Genomic DNA, 14,860 nt, shown 5'->3' on the forward strand with positions numbered 1-14,860 from the left:
CATGTTTTCCACAAGTGTAATTAGCAACATTCTACTTGGGTGCTTTCAAAGAAAAAATAAACAAAAACAGAAACAAAACCCTAGAGATGTGTTACATTTTAATGTCTGAAATAGTCAATTGAATCATTATAAATTCTGCTCAAAGGAAAAAGCTTCAGCAGTGGGTTAAAAAGAACAGAGAATAGCTTTGATTACCTCAGTTGACCCATTGGATCACTGACAGGTCTGTTTCTCTTGGATACTGACATAAAACAAGAATTGTTTTTACTGTTTGATTTGTAGCTATATGGGTCTGATATTTCATCATGGCTATGATCTGATACTGTTTGATGTGGGGAGCAATCTTGAAGTCCTGACCCTTCTGATACTGTCGCTGAATGCAAAAGCCTGTTGGGGCCAAACTGAGGCTGCAAATAATCTTCAGTTGTTTTAATAACTGCTTTTGCCTGGGATGACATAAAGTCTCTGAAAGAAACCATCCAGGGAAGAATACAGCGAATTGATTTGTAATTACTTATTAACAACTACCATATAACTGACTGTATGACATGTGCTAGACAAAATATTACACACTTAGTCATTATTTTGTTTACTCCTTAGAATATCCCTGGAAAGTGGGTACTATTTTCATCCCCATTTTACAGATTTAAGAAATTGTGGCTCAGAGAGGCCACTTAACTTGCCCAAGTTCACATAATGAGTAAGCTGACAGGGTAGAAAACTGAACCCAAGCCCATTCTAAAATAAACTCACATTCATAACCATTAAATTGAATTGTTTTGCTCTATCAAACTAAAGGAGAAAGATTGTATAATGCTTAAAACAGCTAAGTACAATTTTTTTTAATTAAAAATTTTTTTCAGTGTTTTATTTATGAGAGAGACATAGAGTGTGAGAGGGGGAGGGGCAGAGAGAGAGGGAGACACAGAATCCCAAGCAGGATCCATGCTGTGAGCACAAAGCCAGATGGGGGAACTCAAACTCATGGGCCACAAGATCATCACCTGAGCTGAAGTCAGTTGCTTCACTGACTGAGCCACCCAGGCTTTAATTCTTAGATTCATTTAAAAACTACTCCGTACTCTGTTCAGTATTAGGAAATCTAAAAGTTAAAGAGATGTGTCTCCTACCTTCAAGAAACTTGCAAACTATCCCCTAATTCAGAGAGAATATATGCTAAACAATCTGCTTAGAACTATGGGTGTTTATTAACTATAAATGCCAAAAGAATTTCTTGAAGGCAAACTCACTACATAGGCTAGAATAAAGTTCATGAAGGCCTCATGGCAGACTAGATTTATGGTGACCAACTCATCCTGGTTTACTCAGGACTGCCCTGCCTTTGGCACTGAAAGTCACACACTCCAGGAACTCCCCGAATCTCAGACAAGTTGGGACAGTTGGTCACCCTACCTGGTAGTTAAGCTGGAGTAGTTGTATTTAGATAAACTATGATATTTGAGGGGCACCTGGGTTGCTCAGTTGGTTAAGCATCAGACTTTGACTCAGGTCATGATCTCCCAGTTCGTGGGTCCGAGGCCTGCATCAGGCTCTGTGCTGACAGCTCGGAGCCTGGAGCCTGCTTCAGATTCTGTCTCCCTCTCCCTCTCTCTCTCTCTCTCTGTCTCTCTCTCTCTCGCAAAAGCAAATAAATATTTAAAAAAAAACTATGATGTTTCAACAAAGAACCATATGACCTGTGACACTGTGTAATGCCAAGTTATAAAGATGGAGTATATAGGGAACTTGCTGGTATGATAAATGAAACACGTTTTAACATAATTGAGAATATTGAGCTGTATGATGATTAAGCATAGATGATAGTAAACTTCCACATATTATTTCAGTATTCCATGTATGTATTTGTATTTTTATACAAACCAAATCTGCTTCTTTCTAATTTGTTAGTTCCTCAATAGTTTTTATGCATAATGTATTATAACCCCACCCACTCATGCAAATATAAACTAGCATATGCTTAATGTGGAAAGCTTGGCACAGCCAGCCCCTCCTCCAGATTTTTTTATCCACCAATGTCATTATAATCACAATTATTTCTTCTGGCCTGTCCTCTCTATGTTCACAATGTGTAAAATGTGTTGATCATTCTCTGAAAGAATGAAAGGCTTTCATGTGGCATGGGGAAAATTGATGTGGGTGTTGTGTGTGTGTGTGGTGTGTGTGTGTGTGTGTATGAGAGTTGATACAGTGGATCAATAAAGCTAAAACACTGGGATGCAAGCAGTTGTATTTGTTGTTATCACATGTTTCTACCCAAGTCTGTCCTAGACTGACTGTAGCTCTAGGGAGAGAAGTAGTCTTCCCTACACTCCAAAACCTAGCCAGGCTCAAAACTTTGGCAGCCTTTTGAATTGATCACTGGACATTAGCTCTGGCAGAGGTGAGACCTCCCTTCAGACCTGGGCTATTCGGATTTTGATAGCAATGGTGAATGGTGGCATGAGGCAGAGGTCATGTCTTAGTGGCAGTGTTTTGCAGCAGTAGCAATGGAACTGCAAATGGTCACCAAGCTTTTCAACTTAGGGGAAGAGCAGTAAACAGACAGGAGGAAAGATCTGCAGATCTCATAAATAGTTCCCAGTGCCCATAAATAATCACTTGGAAAGCAAATACTCATGAAAAGAAAGAAAACAAATTCTCTACTTAATGAAGAACAGGTGTCTTTTTTTTTCAAGATTTTATTTTTTTAAAAATATTCTCTGCACCCAACTTGGGGCTTGAACTTATAACCCTGAGTTCAAGAGTCATGTGCTCCATCACCTGAGCCAGCCAGTTGTCTCATGTCTTTCTTTTTCAATGAATGCATTTTGTTTACTATCAAATATTTTTACAAATATACTAATGATTTTATATAATAATCCATTGTCACGCCACCAGAAAGTGAAAGGTTTTTATTTTTTCCATATTTCAAAGCTTCAACTGTGTTGATGAGAGGGTAAAGGCAAGCTGAGGGCAAAACTCAAGTTGACACCCCACAAGCCCCCTCCCCTTAAGATGGGATATGTATAACATTCTTTAGGCACTAGTGACTGCCTAAGAACAAAGGCAGGGAGAAACAAATGGTCAACTGATAAAGATCGCAGTCATGCAGGACATGAAACTCTACTATAGTTTATAACTGCCTTGATTTACAGGAAAAATTTACACAATCTTAGTAACAGCCAGACCTCCAAGAACCTATAGACTTAATTTCCTAGAGCCCTGATGTCACCTCACCTCTGTAGGATAGAAAATCCTATGTAATCAGTCATTCTTCACAATCACAGCACAGCTCTTTCTGTGCATGGCTCCTGTCCCAGTGCTATAATAGAGACATCTTTTTGCACCATAAAATGCCTCAAGAATTCTTTGACTGTTTCGCTCTACGACCCTGCATCATGTGTCATACCATTATTAATTCAGTATTTTGCCTTTTTTATTTAAATATTGTCTTAATAACCATTTTTCGAGTTGCTATATGGTCTTTACAGATTTTATCAGAATGTGAACAAATTTTATCAAGTATACCTTGCCGTCCTCAATCTAATCATGTAAAAGTTATTTGCTTTTCTTTGTCTCTTGACATATCTTCCCCCTGTCTTCTGGTAACAGCACTGGCATCCTTTAGGGAAACTTTCATCCTTTTCCCTGCCAACTCCACATGATTCTGGTAGGGTTAGGACAATAAATTATATGAGATTTACCTGGTAAATGGTTAAAAGAATTAAATTAAGCAATATGATTTACCATATATTTATTTATTATCTGCTTTTCTCTAGTAATTTATATTAAAAAGGATAAGAAAAGGTAGCTTTTCATGTAAAAAAGTCACTACTGGGCCACCATCTGTAGTCTTCAGCTTTGATTTGTTTTATCAATGTTGATGACAGGTTTGCACTAGTCCTTACACACTATTAAACTCTTTTTTCTTATAACATTTGATGTGTTGCCTAGTCTTTGGGCGTGTGAGAGGATAATCACAGAACTGTTTGGCAAAGCTAACTTGTCCTACACAGGGAATTAAACCCACACACATGGCTTGTTAAATTAATGCTGGAAACGAGGGTGTTAGGATCATTCAGCTCAAACACATTTGGGTTTCAGGTGACTGAGCTTGTTAGTGGTATACACAGAAACTGAAAAAAGGAAATAAAACCACTCCAGCAGGGCACAAAGAGAATTAGAAGACCATTCATTGCTCTTTAGAATATACTACTGACTTAAGAACAACTGTAGTAGAAATGATATTGCAATAGCATTGTATGGGAACAGATGTTAGCCACACTTGAGTATAATAAAATGTATAAACTTGTACAATCAGTACGTTGAACACCTGAACTAATGTAATAATGTGTATTAGCTATACTCAAATTAAAATACTAAAAATCAGGAGCACCTCTCTGGCTCATTGACTCTTGACTGCCAGGTCATGAGTTCAAGTCCTATGTTGGGCATCCAGCTTACTTAAAAAAAAAAAAATTAAAAGACAACAACAAATACCACAACTCTAGTAGAGTGCCACATTTTTTTATTCAGCAACCTCATCTATCCTTCTGTATCTAACTGCTTCTTCCTCTTACGTCATTATTGCCTAACCTACCTCTGTCCTTCTCCTTACTCCTCATGGCTTCTGCTAACTTCCTCTATGTATCTCCCTATTTCTGTACCACACTACTTTCTGAAGACTCTCTATGACTCACATTCAATGCCCCCAAAACTTTAATTGCATCACTATCCAGTTTAGGATGCCCTGCTGGGTAGAACTCTCAAGGTAGGCAATCTCATAAGCCACTGGCAAGCCTGTCGATGGGAAAGTACCCACCAATGGCCCAAAACTAGGTACAGGAGGGCTTAGAGTAAGATGGACTCTCAGATGCATGGCCTGTCTACTATGCCAAGATAAGCAGAGACACTATATTATTTGATTGGAGAGGTGGGCAAAGGAGGTAGTTCTACACCAGCAGCAATGAACCAGTAGTGCTCTTTAGCTAATACAACTCTAATATCTAGATTGTATTTAAGGAACCATAATTATAGCCTCCTTATTTGTCTTTCTTTCTCTTATTTCTCCTCATCTTTTCCTTTGAAAGATCTTTTTGCCTTCTCTGCAAAAATTTCTAGAAATCCCATGACATTCAGATTTATTAAAGTGAACTTTCTTCCACCTTTAGATTTATATATCTTCATATAGCTATTGTCCCCCACAGACAGTTTTGCTTTTTAGAATTGTACTATACCTTCCCACAGTTATTTCCTTCACTAAGACTGTCTGTCTTTTAATTGAGAATTTAGCCTGTAACCTTACAATTTGTTTTCTAGTCTTCCTATGCATTCTCTGTTCCATTGCATTCCTTTCTTGTTCACTCTTGGTAAATAATATATATTTTTTATTATTTTATTTTTTTCTATTAGATTGAATGCCCTGCATTGTTTAACCTTATTTTTAGTGGAAACATTAGATATTATAATATGAGTCCTATAATTAAAGATTAATAAATTACTAATTAATTACCTTCCAGATAATGCAAGAACCTTAGAACATATCATACCCATTTATTGCTCCCTCCATGGGCTTGTGGTCTATATATACTTCCTTATTCCATTTTTCAAGGATATGTGTACCTTAAATCCATGTGGTTAATCCATGGCTTAAATCCATGTGGATTCCTAAACCAATCATTTTAGGAAAGGATTCTTTATCATAAAAAATAACCTCAATTTGTCCTCAATCACTGTTGAAGCTATCTACCACATTATGGAACCTGGACTAATTTATAATTTTATAAATTTTAACATTTCTATGTCAGCCTTATTATCTTGTCCTGTAAGTTTATGATGTATCTTTACTGTAAATCTTTCATTATATCTGTAAACAATTCATATATATAAAGATTTCAAATTGTTTGAAAGATTGGTAAGATTTCTATGCTACCCTTGCATATAGGAATGCATTTCCTTCCTGTGCATTCACATTTGCCCTGGTAGATTTGATAGCTGGAATCACTATACTTTATCAATTATGTAGCCCATATAAAATGCTAGACTTTGATTTCTGTCAAATATTCCAATTCCAATTACTCTTTTACCACTAGTAAGAAAGCATTTTTTTCCAGCCTAAAGCCTAAATTCTACTACATTAGGTTGGTACAAGAATATCAATTATACAACTTCAGAAATATACCTTCTTCTAAAAAATTTTTTTTACATTTGTTTATTTTTGAGAGACAGAGAGAGACAGAGCACAAATGGGGGGAGGGACAGAGAGAGAATGAGACACAGAATTCGAAGCAGGTTCCAGGCTCCCAACTGTCAGCACGGAGTCTGATGCGGGGCTCAAATTCACAAATTGTGAGATCATGACCTCACATGAAGCGAAGTTGGACGCTTAACCGATTGATCCACCCAGGCACCCCAGAAATATACCTTCTTAAAAAATATCTATCTATCTATCTATCTATCTATCTATCTATCTATCTATCTATCTATCTATCATCTATCATCTATCATCCATCTATATTAGTTTCCTATTGTTGGGCAACAAATTACCACAAACTTAGTGGCTTAAAACAATATCTATTTATTATTACATGGTTTCCATGGGTCAAGGGTCTGGGTAAAGCTTCCCAGGACCCTCTTCTTTGGATCTCATAAAACTGAAATCAAGGTGTCATCTGGTGTTACAGTTTCATCTGATGCTCATGGTCTTTTTCCAAGGTCATTCAAGTTTTGCCAGAATTTAGTTCTTATAGCTGTAGAATTCATAGTGACTATGAGTTCATAGTGACTATCATCTTCCTTAAGGCCTTCCTTATTCTAAATCATTCCCCTACATCCTGTGTAAACTGATGTACTAGTTTGCATATTGATATGTTTGCTTTGTGATTTGTTATGTGATTTCACATGATTTCATACCCATTCTGCCAAGGTAAGATCTTTGCTTTACATCTTTTACACTTCTACTGAAACTTAACCAGTAGTTGATATAAAGGAATAACTACTCTGTGATAATTATGACATCATGCCAAAATGTGTCACTAAAATACCACTGACAAATAAACACAATTTTTTTTTTTTTTTTTTTTTTTTTATATGAAGTTTATTGACAAATTGGTTTCCATACAACACCCAGTGCTCATCCCAAAAGGTGCCCTCCTCAATACCCATCACCCACCCGCCCTCCCTCCCACCCCCATCAACCCTCAGTTTGTTCTCAGTTTTAACAGTCTCTTATGCTTTGGCTCTCTCCCACTCTAACGTCCTTTTTTTTTTATTTTTTTTTCCTTCCCCTCCCCCATGGGTTCCTGTTAAGTTTCTCAGGATCCACATAAGAGTGAAACCATATGGTATCTGTCTTTCTCTGTATGGCTTATTTCACTTAGCATCACACTCTCCAGTTCCATCCACGTTGCTACAAAAGGCCATATTTCATTTTTTCTCATTGCCACGTAGTATTCCATTGTGTATAAACCACAATTTCTTTATCCATTCATCAGTTGATGGACATTTAGGCTCTTTCCATAATTTGGCTATTGTTGAGAGTGCTGCTATGAACATTGGGGTACAAGTGCCCCTATGCATCAGTACTCCTGTATCCCTTGGATAAATTCCTAGCAGTGCTATTGCTGGGTCATAGGGTAGGTCTATTTTTAATTTTCTGAGGAACCTCCACACTGCTTTCCAGAGCGGCTGCACCAATTTGCATTCCCACCAACAGTGCAAGAGGGTTCCCGTTTCTCCACATCCTCTCCAGCATCTATAGTCTCCTGATTTGTTCATTTTGGCCACTCTGACTGGCGTGAGGTGATACCTGAGTGTGGTTTTGATTTGTATTTCCCTGATAAGGAGCGACGCTGAACATCTTTTCATGTGCCTGTTGGCCATCTGGATGTCTTCTTTAGAGAAGTGTCTATTCATGAATAAACACAATTTTTGAAATAAAATGTAAGAAAGCCAAAGCCAAGAGTTATGTCAGGCAATGTTGATTATTTATCCAACAATTATTCCACTGATTTTTCCTTAGATGAAAAGTCTCAGTTATGTTGTGGATTCATCCTCTTTATATGCCCATGGAAAGTATCCCCTAATCAGTTCCCATGGGTGAATCCTCAGTGTCTAACACCAACGATGGTAATTATATTTCCCTTGTCCCTTGCAGGCTAAGTAATCAGCCTATGATTACTACATTACTATGATCCAATTTTGGTCACTGAGACATGATGCAAAGTCATCTGGAGAAAGGTATTTTGCCCCAATAAAAGAGAAATATAGGGTCACCTAGCTGGCTCAGCCAGTAAAGCATGTGACTCTTGATCTTGGGGTTCTGAGTATGAGCCCCACATTTTGTGTAGAGATTACTTAAAAAAATAAAATCTTAAAAAAGAAATAATCAAATATCCATTTTCTTTAGTCAGAAATTTTTTAAATAAAATTATTTTTTATTTTATTTTATTTTATAATTTTATTTATTTTATCATTTCATTTCATTTCATTTCATTCATTTCATTTCATTTCATTTCATTTCATTTCATTGAGCAAGCGAAGGAGGGGGCAGAGGTACAGAGAGAGAATTCCAAGCAGGCTCCCACACCACGGTCAGTGTGGACTCTGACAAGGGGCTTGATCCCATGACCCTGGGATCATGACCTGAGCTTCTATCAAGAGTCAGATGCTCAACCAACTGAACTACCCAGACACCCCTTTATTCAGACATTATTGAGTAAACATGTAATAAGCCATCTTGTGAGTAGGAGGAGTCATACCCAAGGATCTAGCCAATAGTCTGAGGATGGCAGAGGAAAAGATACAAAGAGCAAGGCTCTTTGAAAACACTGCTGAACCACTGAATTTAACCCTCGAATTGCCTGCCTCTGAGGTTCTTGTTATGTAAGATAATGACTGTTCCTCATTTTTAAAGTCACTTTCAGTTGAGTTTTCTGTTACTTTGTGCTAATAGTAGCCTAACTTACACAATCAGCTTTCTAATCATAGTTGCTTTACTTTTTGTTTTATTCAAAATCTTTACTAATTTTATAATGGACTAAAGTATAAACTAATATTGTATTTTCTAAATATTTTACTTTTACTTAAGTAGAAACATTTCATCAAAAACTTCAGCATAGGCATAAAAATGACACAGAGTTTTTATTTCCCTGCTCTTTCAAACACAAAGCATCCTTGGTGAATTTAGATTTCCATGGCAGAAATTTGCAGGTGGCTAATAATTCTATTCATAACTAGGAAGTGTGGCTACTTTGACAGATCATGGCTCAATAACAAACATGCAGGTCTAAGTAATCACATAGTTTAGATGTGAATTCAACAGCAGAATAATGACAGATGCCAAGGATTTGTACTTGCTGTTGCTTCATACCAGTGTTGGCTGTCAAAATGTCTCTTTTTCCTATACAGAAGCCATAGAATTTTTATGGATAGCAATTACTTACAATATTCAATGAAGTACATCAAGTATAACAACCACTCTTTAGCCCCTCATTATTTAGTAGTCTCTTTGTTAAATGTAGTCAACCATTTTCATCTAAATTATTTATTTATACTGTATATTTGACAAGCATATATTTCTTGCTTTATATTTGTATGGCATTTAAACCTTCCTGAAGAGTTATGTTTTTTTTTAATATTGTCATTTGTAAAACTTATCTTTATCCTATTACCATTTTAATAGTAATTAAACTCTCTAATTGGAATAAATACAAATAGGAAAATGTAAACATGAGGGAAAATGACCCCAAGTACATTCAACAATAAATCACCAACTTAAAATACTGGAATGCAACTAATAAAAGAAATAACCTTTATAAAATCTCTGGAGTACATAAAGTACAAAAATTTCATTAAACTTCATCCTAACCTTTCTCCAACTTGATGAAATGAATAACCTAAAGATATAAATAACTTTCTACAATAGCTAGATAAAATGTAAGTTAAACATCATAGAAAGTAAATAATACAAGTGATAATAATAAAACTCAACAATTCCCCTCAAATTTTATCTCCAATACCAGAAGAAAATATATTTCTAGTTTGGCCTAGAAATTTAGGTAAGGGTATCCCAGTTGCAAAGCAATTTCCAGTTATTTTACAATACATACTATATCAAATTTGTACTTGCAACTTGATGATTGAATAATAACCAATGCATAGTATTCAAATTACATATTACACTATAGGAGCTATTCAATGTCTGTTAAATTGAACTTGTTTAATTTTATAGAAGGAAATTCTAAACAAGAGGAGCAATTTCTAAAATTGGTAAAGGACCCATCTGAATATAGGATCATCTCACCCAAAGGAAGAAAAGTATATTTGTGTTTATACAAATGTACAAAGGAATAAGAGCAAGGTACATCTTTAAAACTGGGGAGGTTATAGATATTTTTTTTTCAACGTTTATTTATTTATTTTTGGGACAGCGAGAGACAGAGCATGAATGGGGGACGGGGGGCAGAGAGAGAGGGAGACACAGAATCGGAAACAGGCTCCAGGCTCTGAGCCATCAGCCCAGAGCCCGACGCGGGGCTCGAACTCACGGACCGCGAGATCGTGACCTGGCTGAAGTCGGACGCTTAACCGACTGCGCCACCCAGGCGCCCCAGGTTATAGATATTATACAGAAATTTTTCCAGAGGAAATCTAAATTTTCAAAAGGAAACAATATAGTCTTTTAACATTTTAAAAGGAAATCATACATTAATCTTTAGATCTGTAGAGATTTTGATTTTGAAAAAAAAATGAAAAAAATATGAACTGCACAAAGTGTGATTTGTTGGGCAATGGAGGTACTTAAGGTGTTGCCTTGCTTCATTAACTTTTGCTGTCTCCCCTCTCTCCCTTCTGCTACCCATCCTGTGCTGGGAACTGACAGCCCATCTTTGGAATGATGAAATTGCTAAACTTAAACTGTCCCTAGAAAAGGCAATGTGATCAAATGTTTCTATTTATAAAGGCATCTAAGACTCATTCCAATTAAAAATATCCAAGACCCAGGGTGCCTCGCTGGCTTAGTCAGTGGAGCATCCAACTCTTAATCACAGGGTCATGAGTTCAAGCCCCACATTGGGCACAGAGATTACCTTTAAAAAAAAAGTAAAGAAAAATCCAAGATAACTAAAATTAGATATTAAAAAGTGAATGAATAGTTTATGTGTTGCCAGTCTCCTTGAAAGCACGATTTGTCTGTGAAAAGTAACCCAGATAACATATAACAAAAAACCATTGGTAATTCACTTTTAAAACTGATTTAAGTCCTCATTTAATGTACTAAAAAAAATTTCTCCTGCAGGGAATTAAAAGAGTTGGCAACACACTCAGCTGCAAGCAAGATTAAAAGATACTATAACTTTCTATTATAAAAATCATGAAATTACATCCTAGATGATCATCAGCTAAAAATCAATAAATATTTTATAAGTGGGATAGAAAGAAATACTGTTTACAACATTCTCTTAACTTTAAAATGCAATTTTAATTTGGAAATCTACTCAGCACTTAGAAATATCTTTCTATAAATATGACGGAACTGTCCATAGATACCAGTTACCAATAAATAATTAATTTTGCCGTCCATATCTCAAAGGCTGGTGCTCTGTGCCAGCGTACCTGGAAATATATCACACCAAAGCTAGGTAGGAAAAGTTTCCTATTGTGCTGCTTTTCATAAGAATGATGCTAGATATTTCCAGTCATCTGACCTTGTACTGGTAAGTCATAAAATGGGAGGATCAGACCTTCTTTGGCACAATTTTGTTGAACTCATTTACACTGATGGTGATTAGTTTTCTTGTTGAGGGAAGGATCCTGGTATAGCAGTTTTCACTCTGCTACAAATATAGAAGAAGGACAAAGAAAAAAACACTGAAAGAACACAAGAAAGAGTGAAGAGTGAATAATGTAAATACAATATAGAATAAATTAATAGCATCAGGTAATAACATGAGACTAAAGTGACTGGTCACTGTATGGCTGCAATGAATGGATTTAATACATGTGGGCATATTTTGTAAAATGTACAGTGTGTTTAGTGGAGAGAACATAATCTTTGTGATATAAGTAAAAGAACAACAAATTGACTATATTTTAATAATTATTTCTCATAAAATGATCACAAAGATTGTGGAAGAAAGGTGGCAAGGAAAACAAGAATGAGACAAGAAAAGTTTTAACCTCAATCAGGGGGAAAATGTCTTTATTCGTAGACAAAATTGCCTCTCTCTGATAATCATATTAATGCCAACAGATCTTAGATTACCATTAGCCTTTATGAACTTGACCCCTTTCAGGTTGAAACTCATCATTTTCTTTTGCATGAAAGTAAAAGATCTCTGGGCATTGTCTTTGACTTCCATTCGATTACCAGGAGATTTACTTCATTTTCTAGGTACATCATAATCAAAGTTGATGGTAAAATGTAATAGTGACAGAAAAGAAATTAGGATTCAGACAAAGAAATTTGAGTACCACATTGAAATAAACTACTAAAAAACGGGCAGTAGGAAGGTGTCACATGAAAAGAAAGACTGACATTAAAAAAAGGACAAAAAAAGCCAGAGTTAAAAAGAGTCAGAATCAAAGAAAGAAAATGAGAAAAAAGCAGAAACTGTATAAATGAAATTACAGTTAGCTCTAGCAGAAAAAAATAAAGAATCTAAAAAAGCACAAAAGATAGTTGGAATAAAAAGTGAATGTAGTATGAGTTTAAAAAGGAAATTGGTAAAAATAAATTCTAAAGCAATAAAAATGTGTAAACACACATTTATTAGCAACGGCATTTGTATAAAGGAATACTTAAAAATCCTATTTAGAAATTGTTTTCCATTGTCTTATTGAGGAAAACACTTTCATGAGTAACTTATGTCTCTACAGTATAACTATATTGAGTAATGATGTTCTAAAAAATTATCTAGCCATATAGCTAGTACACTGTGTAAATAATCTCAGACACTGCTGATGCACTCAGAGTTCAGAGGAATAAAGGAAAACAAAAATTAGCTAATAGTCTAAAGTTTATTTCTGAGAGAGACAGAGCATGAGGGGGGAGGAGCAGAGAGAGAGGGAGACACAAAATCCAAAGCAGGCTCAGGCTCTGGGCTGTCAGCACAGAGCCTCATGTGGGGCTCAAACTCATGAACCGAACTCACGAACGGGAGACCATGACCTGAGCCAAAGTAGGATGCTTAACCGACGGAGCCACTCAGGCACCCCACTAAAAGTCTAGATTTCACTTTCGTCTAAATTTACTGATATGTAAAAAAATAATGAAACTGTGTTAAGATATAAATGTAACTGGGCATTTTTATAAGACATTAACATTATCCTTAGTTTATGAATATTCTCTTCAACGATTTTATAGTATACATTTTTTTTAACATAAAGACTATGACATCACATTTAGCCAGCCAATAGTTTAACAAAACCTAACAGACACTTTTTTATTCTTTCATTTTCCAATAGACAAAAACACAGGAAAAATACATCTGCCTCCTCTGCTTTGTATTTCTGAGAAGTGTGGTAGAATATACTAGAGAAGAGTTCTTGCTGTGGAGTTAGATCCATATGGGTTCAAACCATACGTTCTGTACTTACCAGCTCTGTGATCTTGGTCAAGTTAATTAACCTCTCTAGGTAATTGTTTCTTCATAGGTAAAACGGAAATGTTTAAATACTACCTGCCTTATATTCCTCCCAGAGCTGTTTAGAGAACTAAATAGATATAATGCAGGTTAAGAGGTTAGCATGGTGACTGGCATATAGCCAATATTATCTGTCCTGCCATTATTATTATCATTATACTACTGTCCAAGTCAGACTCCAGGCATAATTTATGTTTATTACATCATCTACCTTTTTTCTTCCCATAAAATAGAAGAAATTGAAGGGCTCTAATTGAGGCAACAACCTTCATAACCCATCATATCTCCAAGTTATTACTGACATCAGCTCCAGGAACATTTAATTAGACAACTTTTTGTAGGCACTTTATCTCCTTCAGAATTCAGTGTAAGCTGCTGAAATAATATTCTTACCTTGGTAAATCTTTTGAAATACATTTGTAAATTGGGTGAATGGTATCTCCACTGAAGGTGCCTTTGGTGCTGCTCTGCTGTGATGCCTTCATGGCTTTAGTCAAGGGGGATAAAGAAGACTGAGAAACGGATGCTCCATGATCATTTGTGTCTCTTTTTGCCATTTTCAGCTAAAAATGAGGAAGAATGTTATTTAATTAAAAAGGTAAAATCCTCGGGGCGCCTGGGTGGCGCAGTCGGTTGAGCGTCCGACTTCAGCCAGGTCAAGATCTCGCGGTCCGTGAGTTCGAGCCCCGCGTCGGGCTCTGGGCTGATGGCTCAGAGCCTGGAGCCTGTTTCCGATTCTGTGTCTCCCTCTCTCTCTGCCCCTCTCCCGTTCATGCTCTGTCTCTCTCTGTCCCAAAAATAAATAAACGTTGAAAAAAAACATTAAAAAAAAAAAAAGGTAAAATCCTCTAGGGTCATAAATTGGGGCTAGGCATTAATCACAAGTTCTCTCTCACCATGTTCTAGGCTATGCAGCAATTGCTAAATGTGAGATATCATGATAAAAGAACAGAGATGAAGTCTAAAGGAAAACAAAAGTATGAATCTGAGTCTTTGAATAGTATAATCCTAGGTCCCTGGCTGACTCAGTGGGTAGAGCATGCCCTTCTTGATCTCAGAGGCATGAATTTGAGCCCCATATTAGGTATAGAGATTACTTTAAAATAAAATCTTAAAAAAAAAAAAAGAATGGCATAATCCTATTCAAGAAAGAAAAAAATGGTAAATTATTGCAAAGCATTTTCATTTTTGCTGTTTGCTAGAAAATTGCTCAT

General features: G+C 36.1%; 1 protein-coding gene across 1 annotated transcript in view; it reads right to left on the reverse strand.

Moving 5' to 3' along the window:
* Nucleotides 1-14,203, reverse strand: part of LOC115526341 (doublecortin domain-containing protein 1-like) — an 85,737-nt gene extending 71,534 nt beyond the window's left edge. The window contains exons 1-2 of the mRNA XM_032595082.1: nucleotides 14,040-14,203; nucleotides 196-465 (exon numbers count right to left, since the gene is read on the reverse strand). Coding sequence (XP_032450973.1) covers nucleotides 196-465; nucleotides 14,040-14,203 — 434 coding nt within the window. The remainder of the gene's footprint in view (nucleotides 1-195; nucleotides 466-14,039) is intronic.
* Between the last annotated feature and the right edge of the window lie 657 nt (nucleotides 14,204-14,860).

This window comes from Lynx canadensis, chromosome D1, assembly GCF_007474595.2.
Source record: "Lynx canadensis isolate LIC74 chromosome D1, mLynCan4.pri.v2, whole genome shotgun sequence".
NCBI lineage: Eukaryota > Metazoa > Chordata > Mammalia > Carnivora > Felidae > Lynx > Lynx canadensis.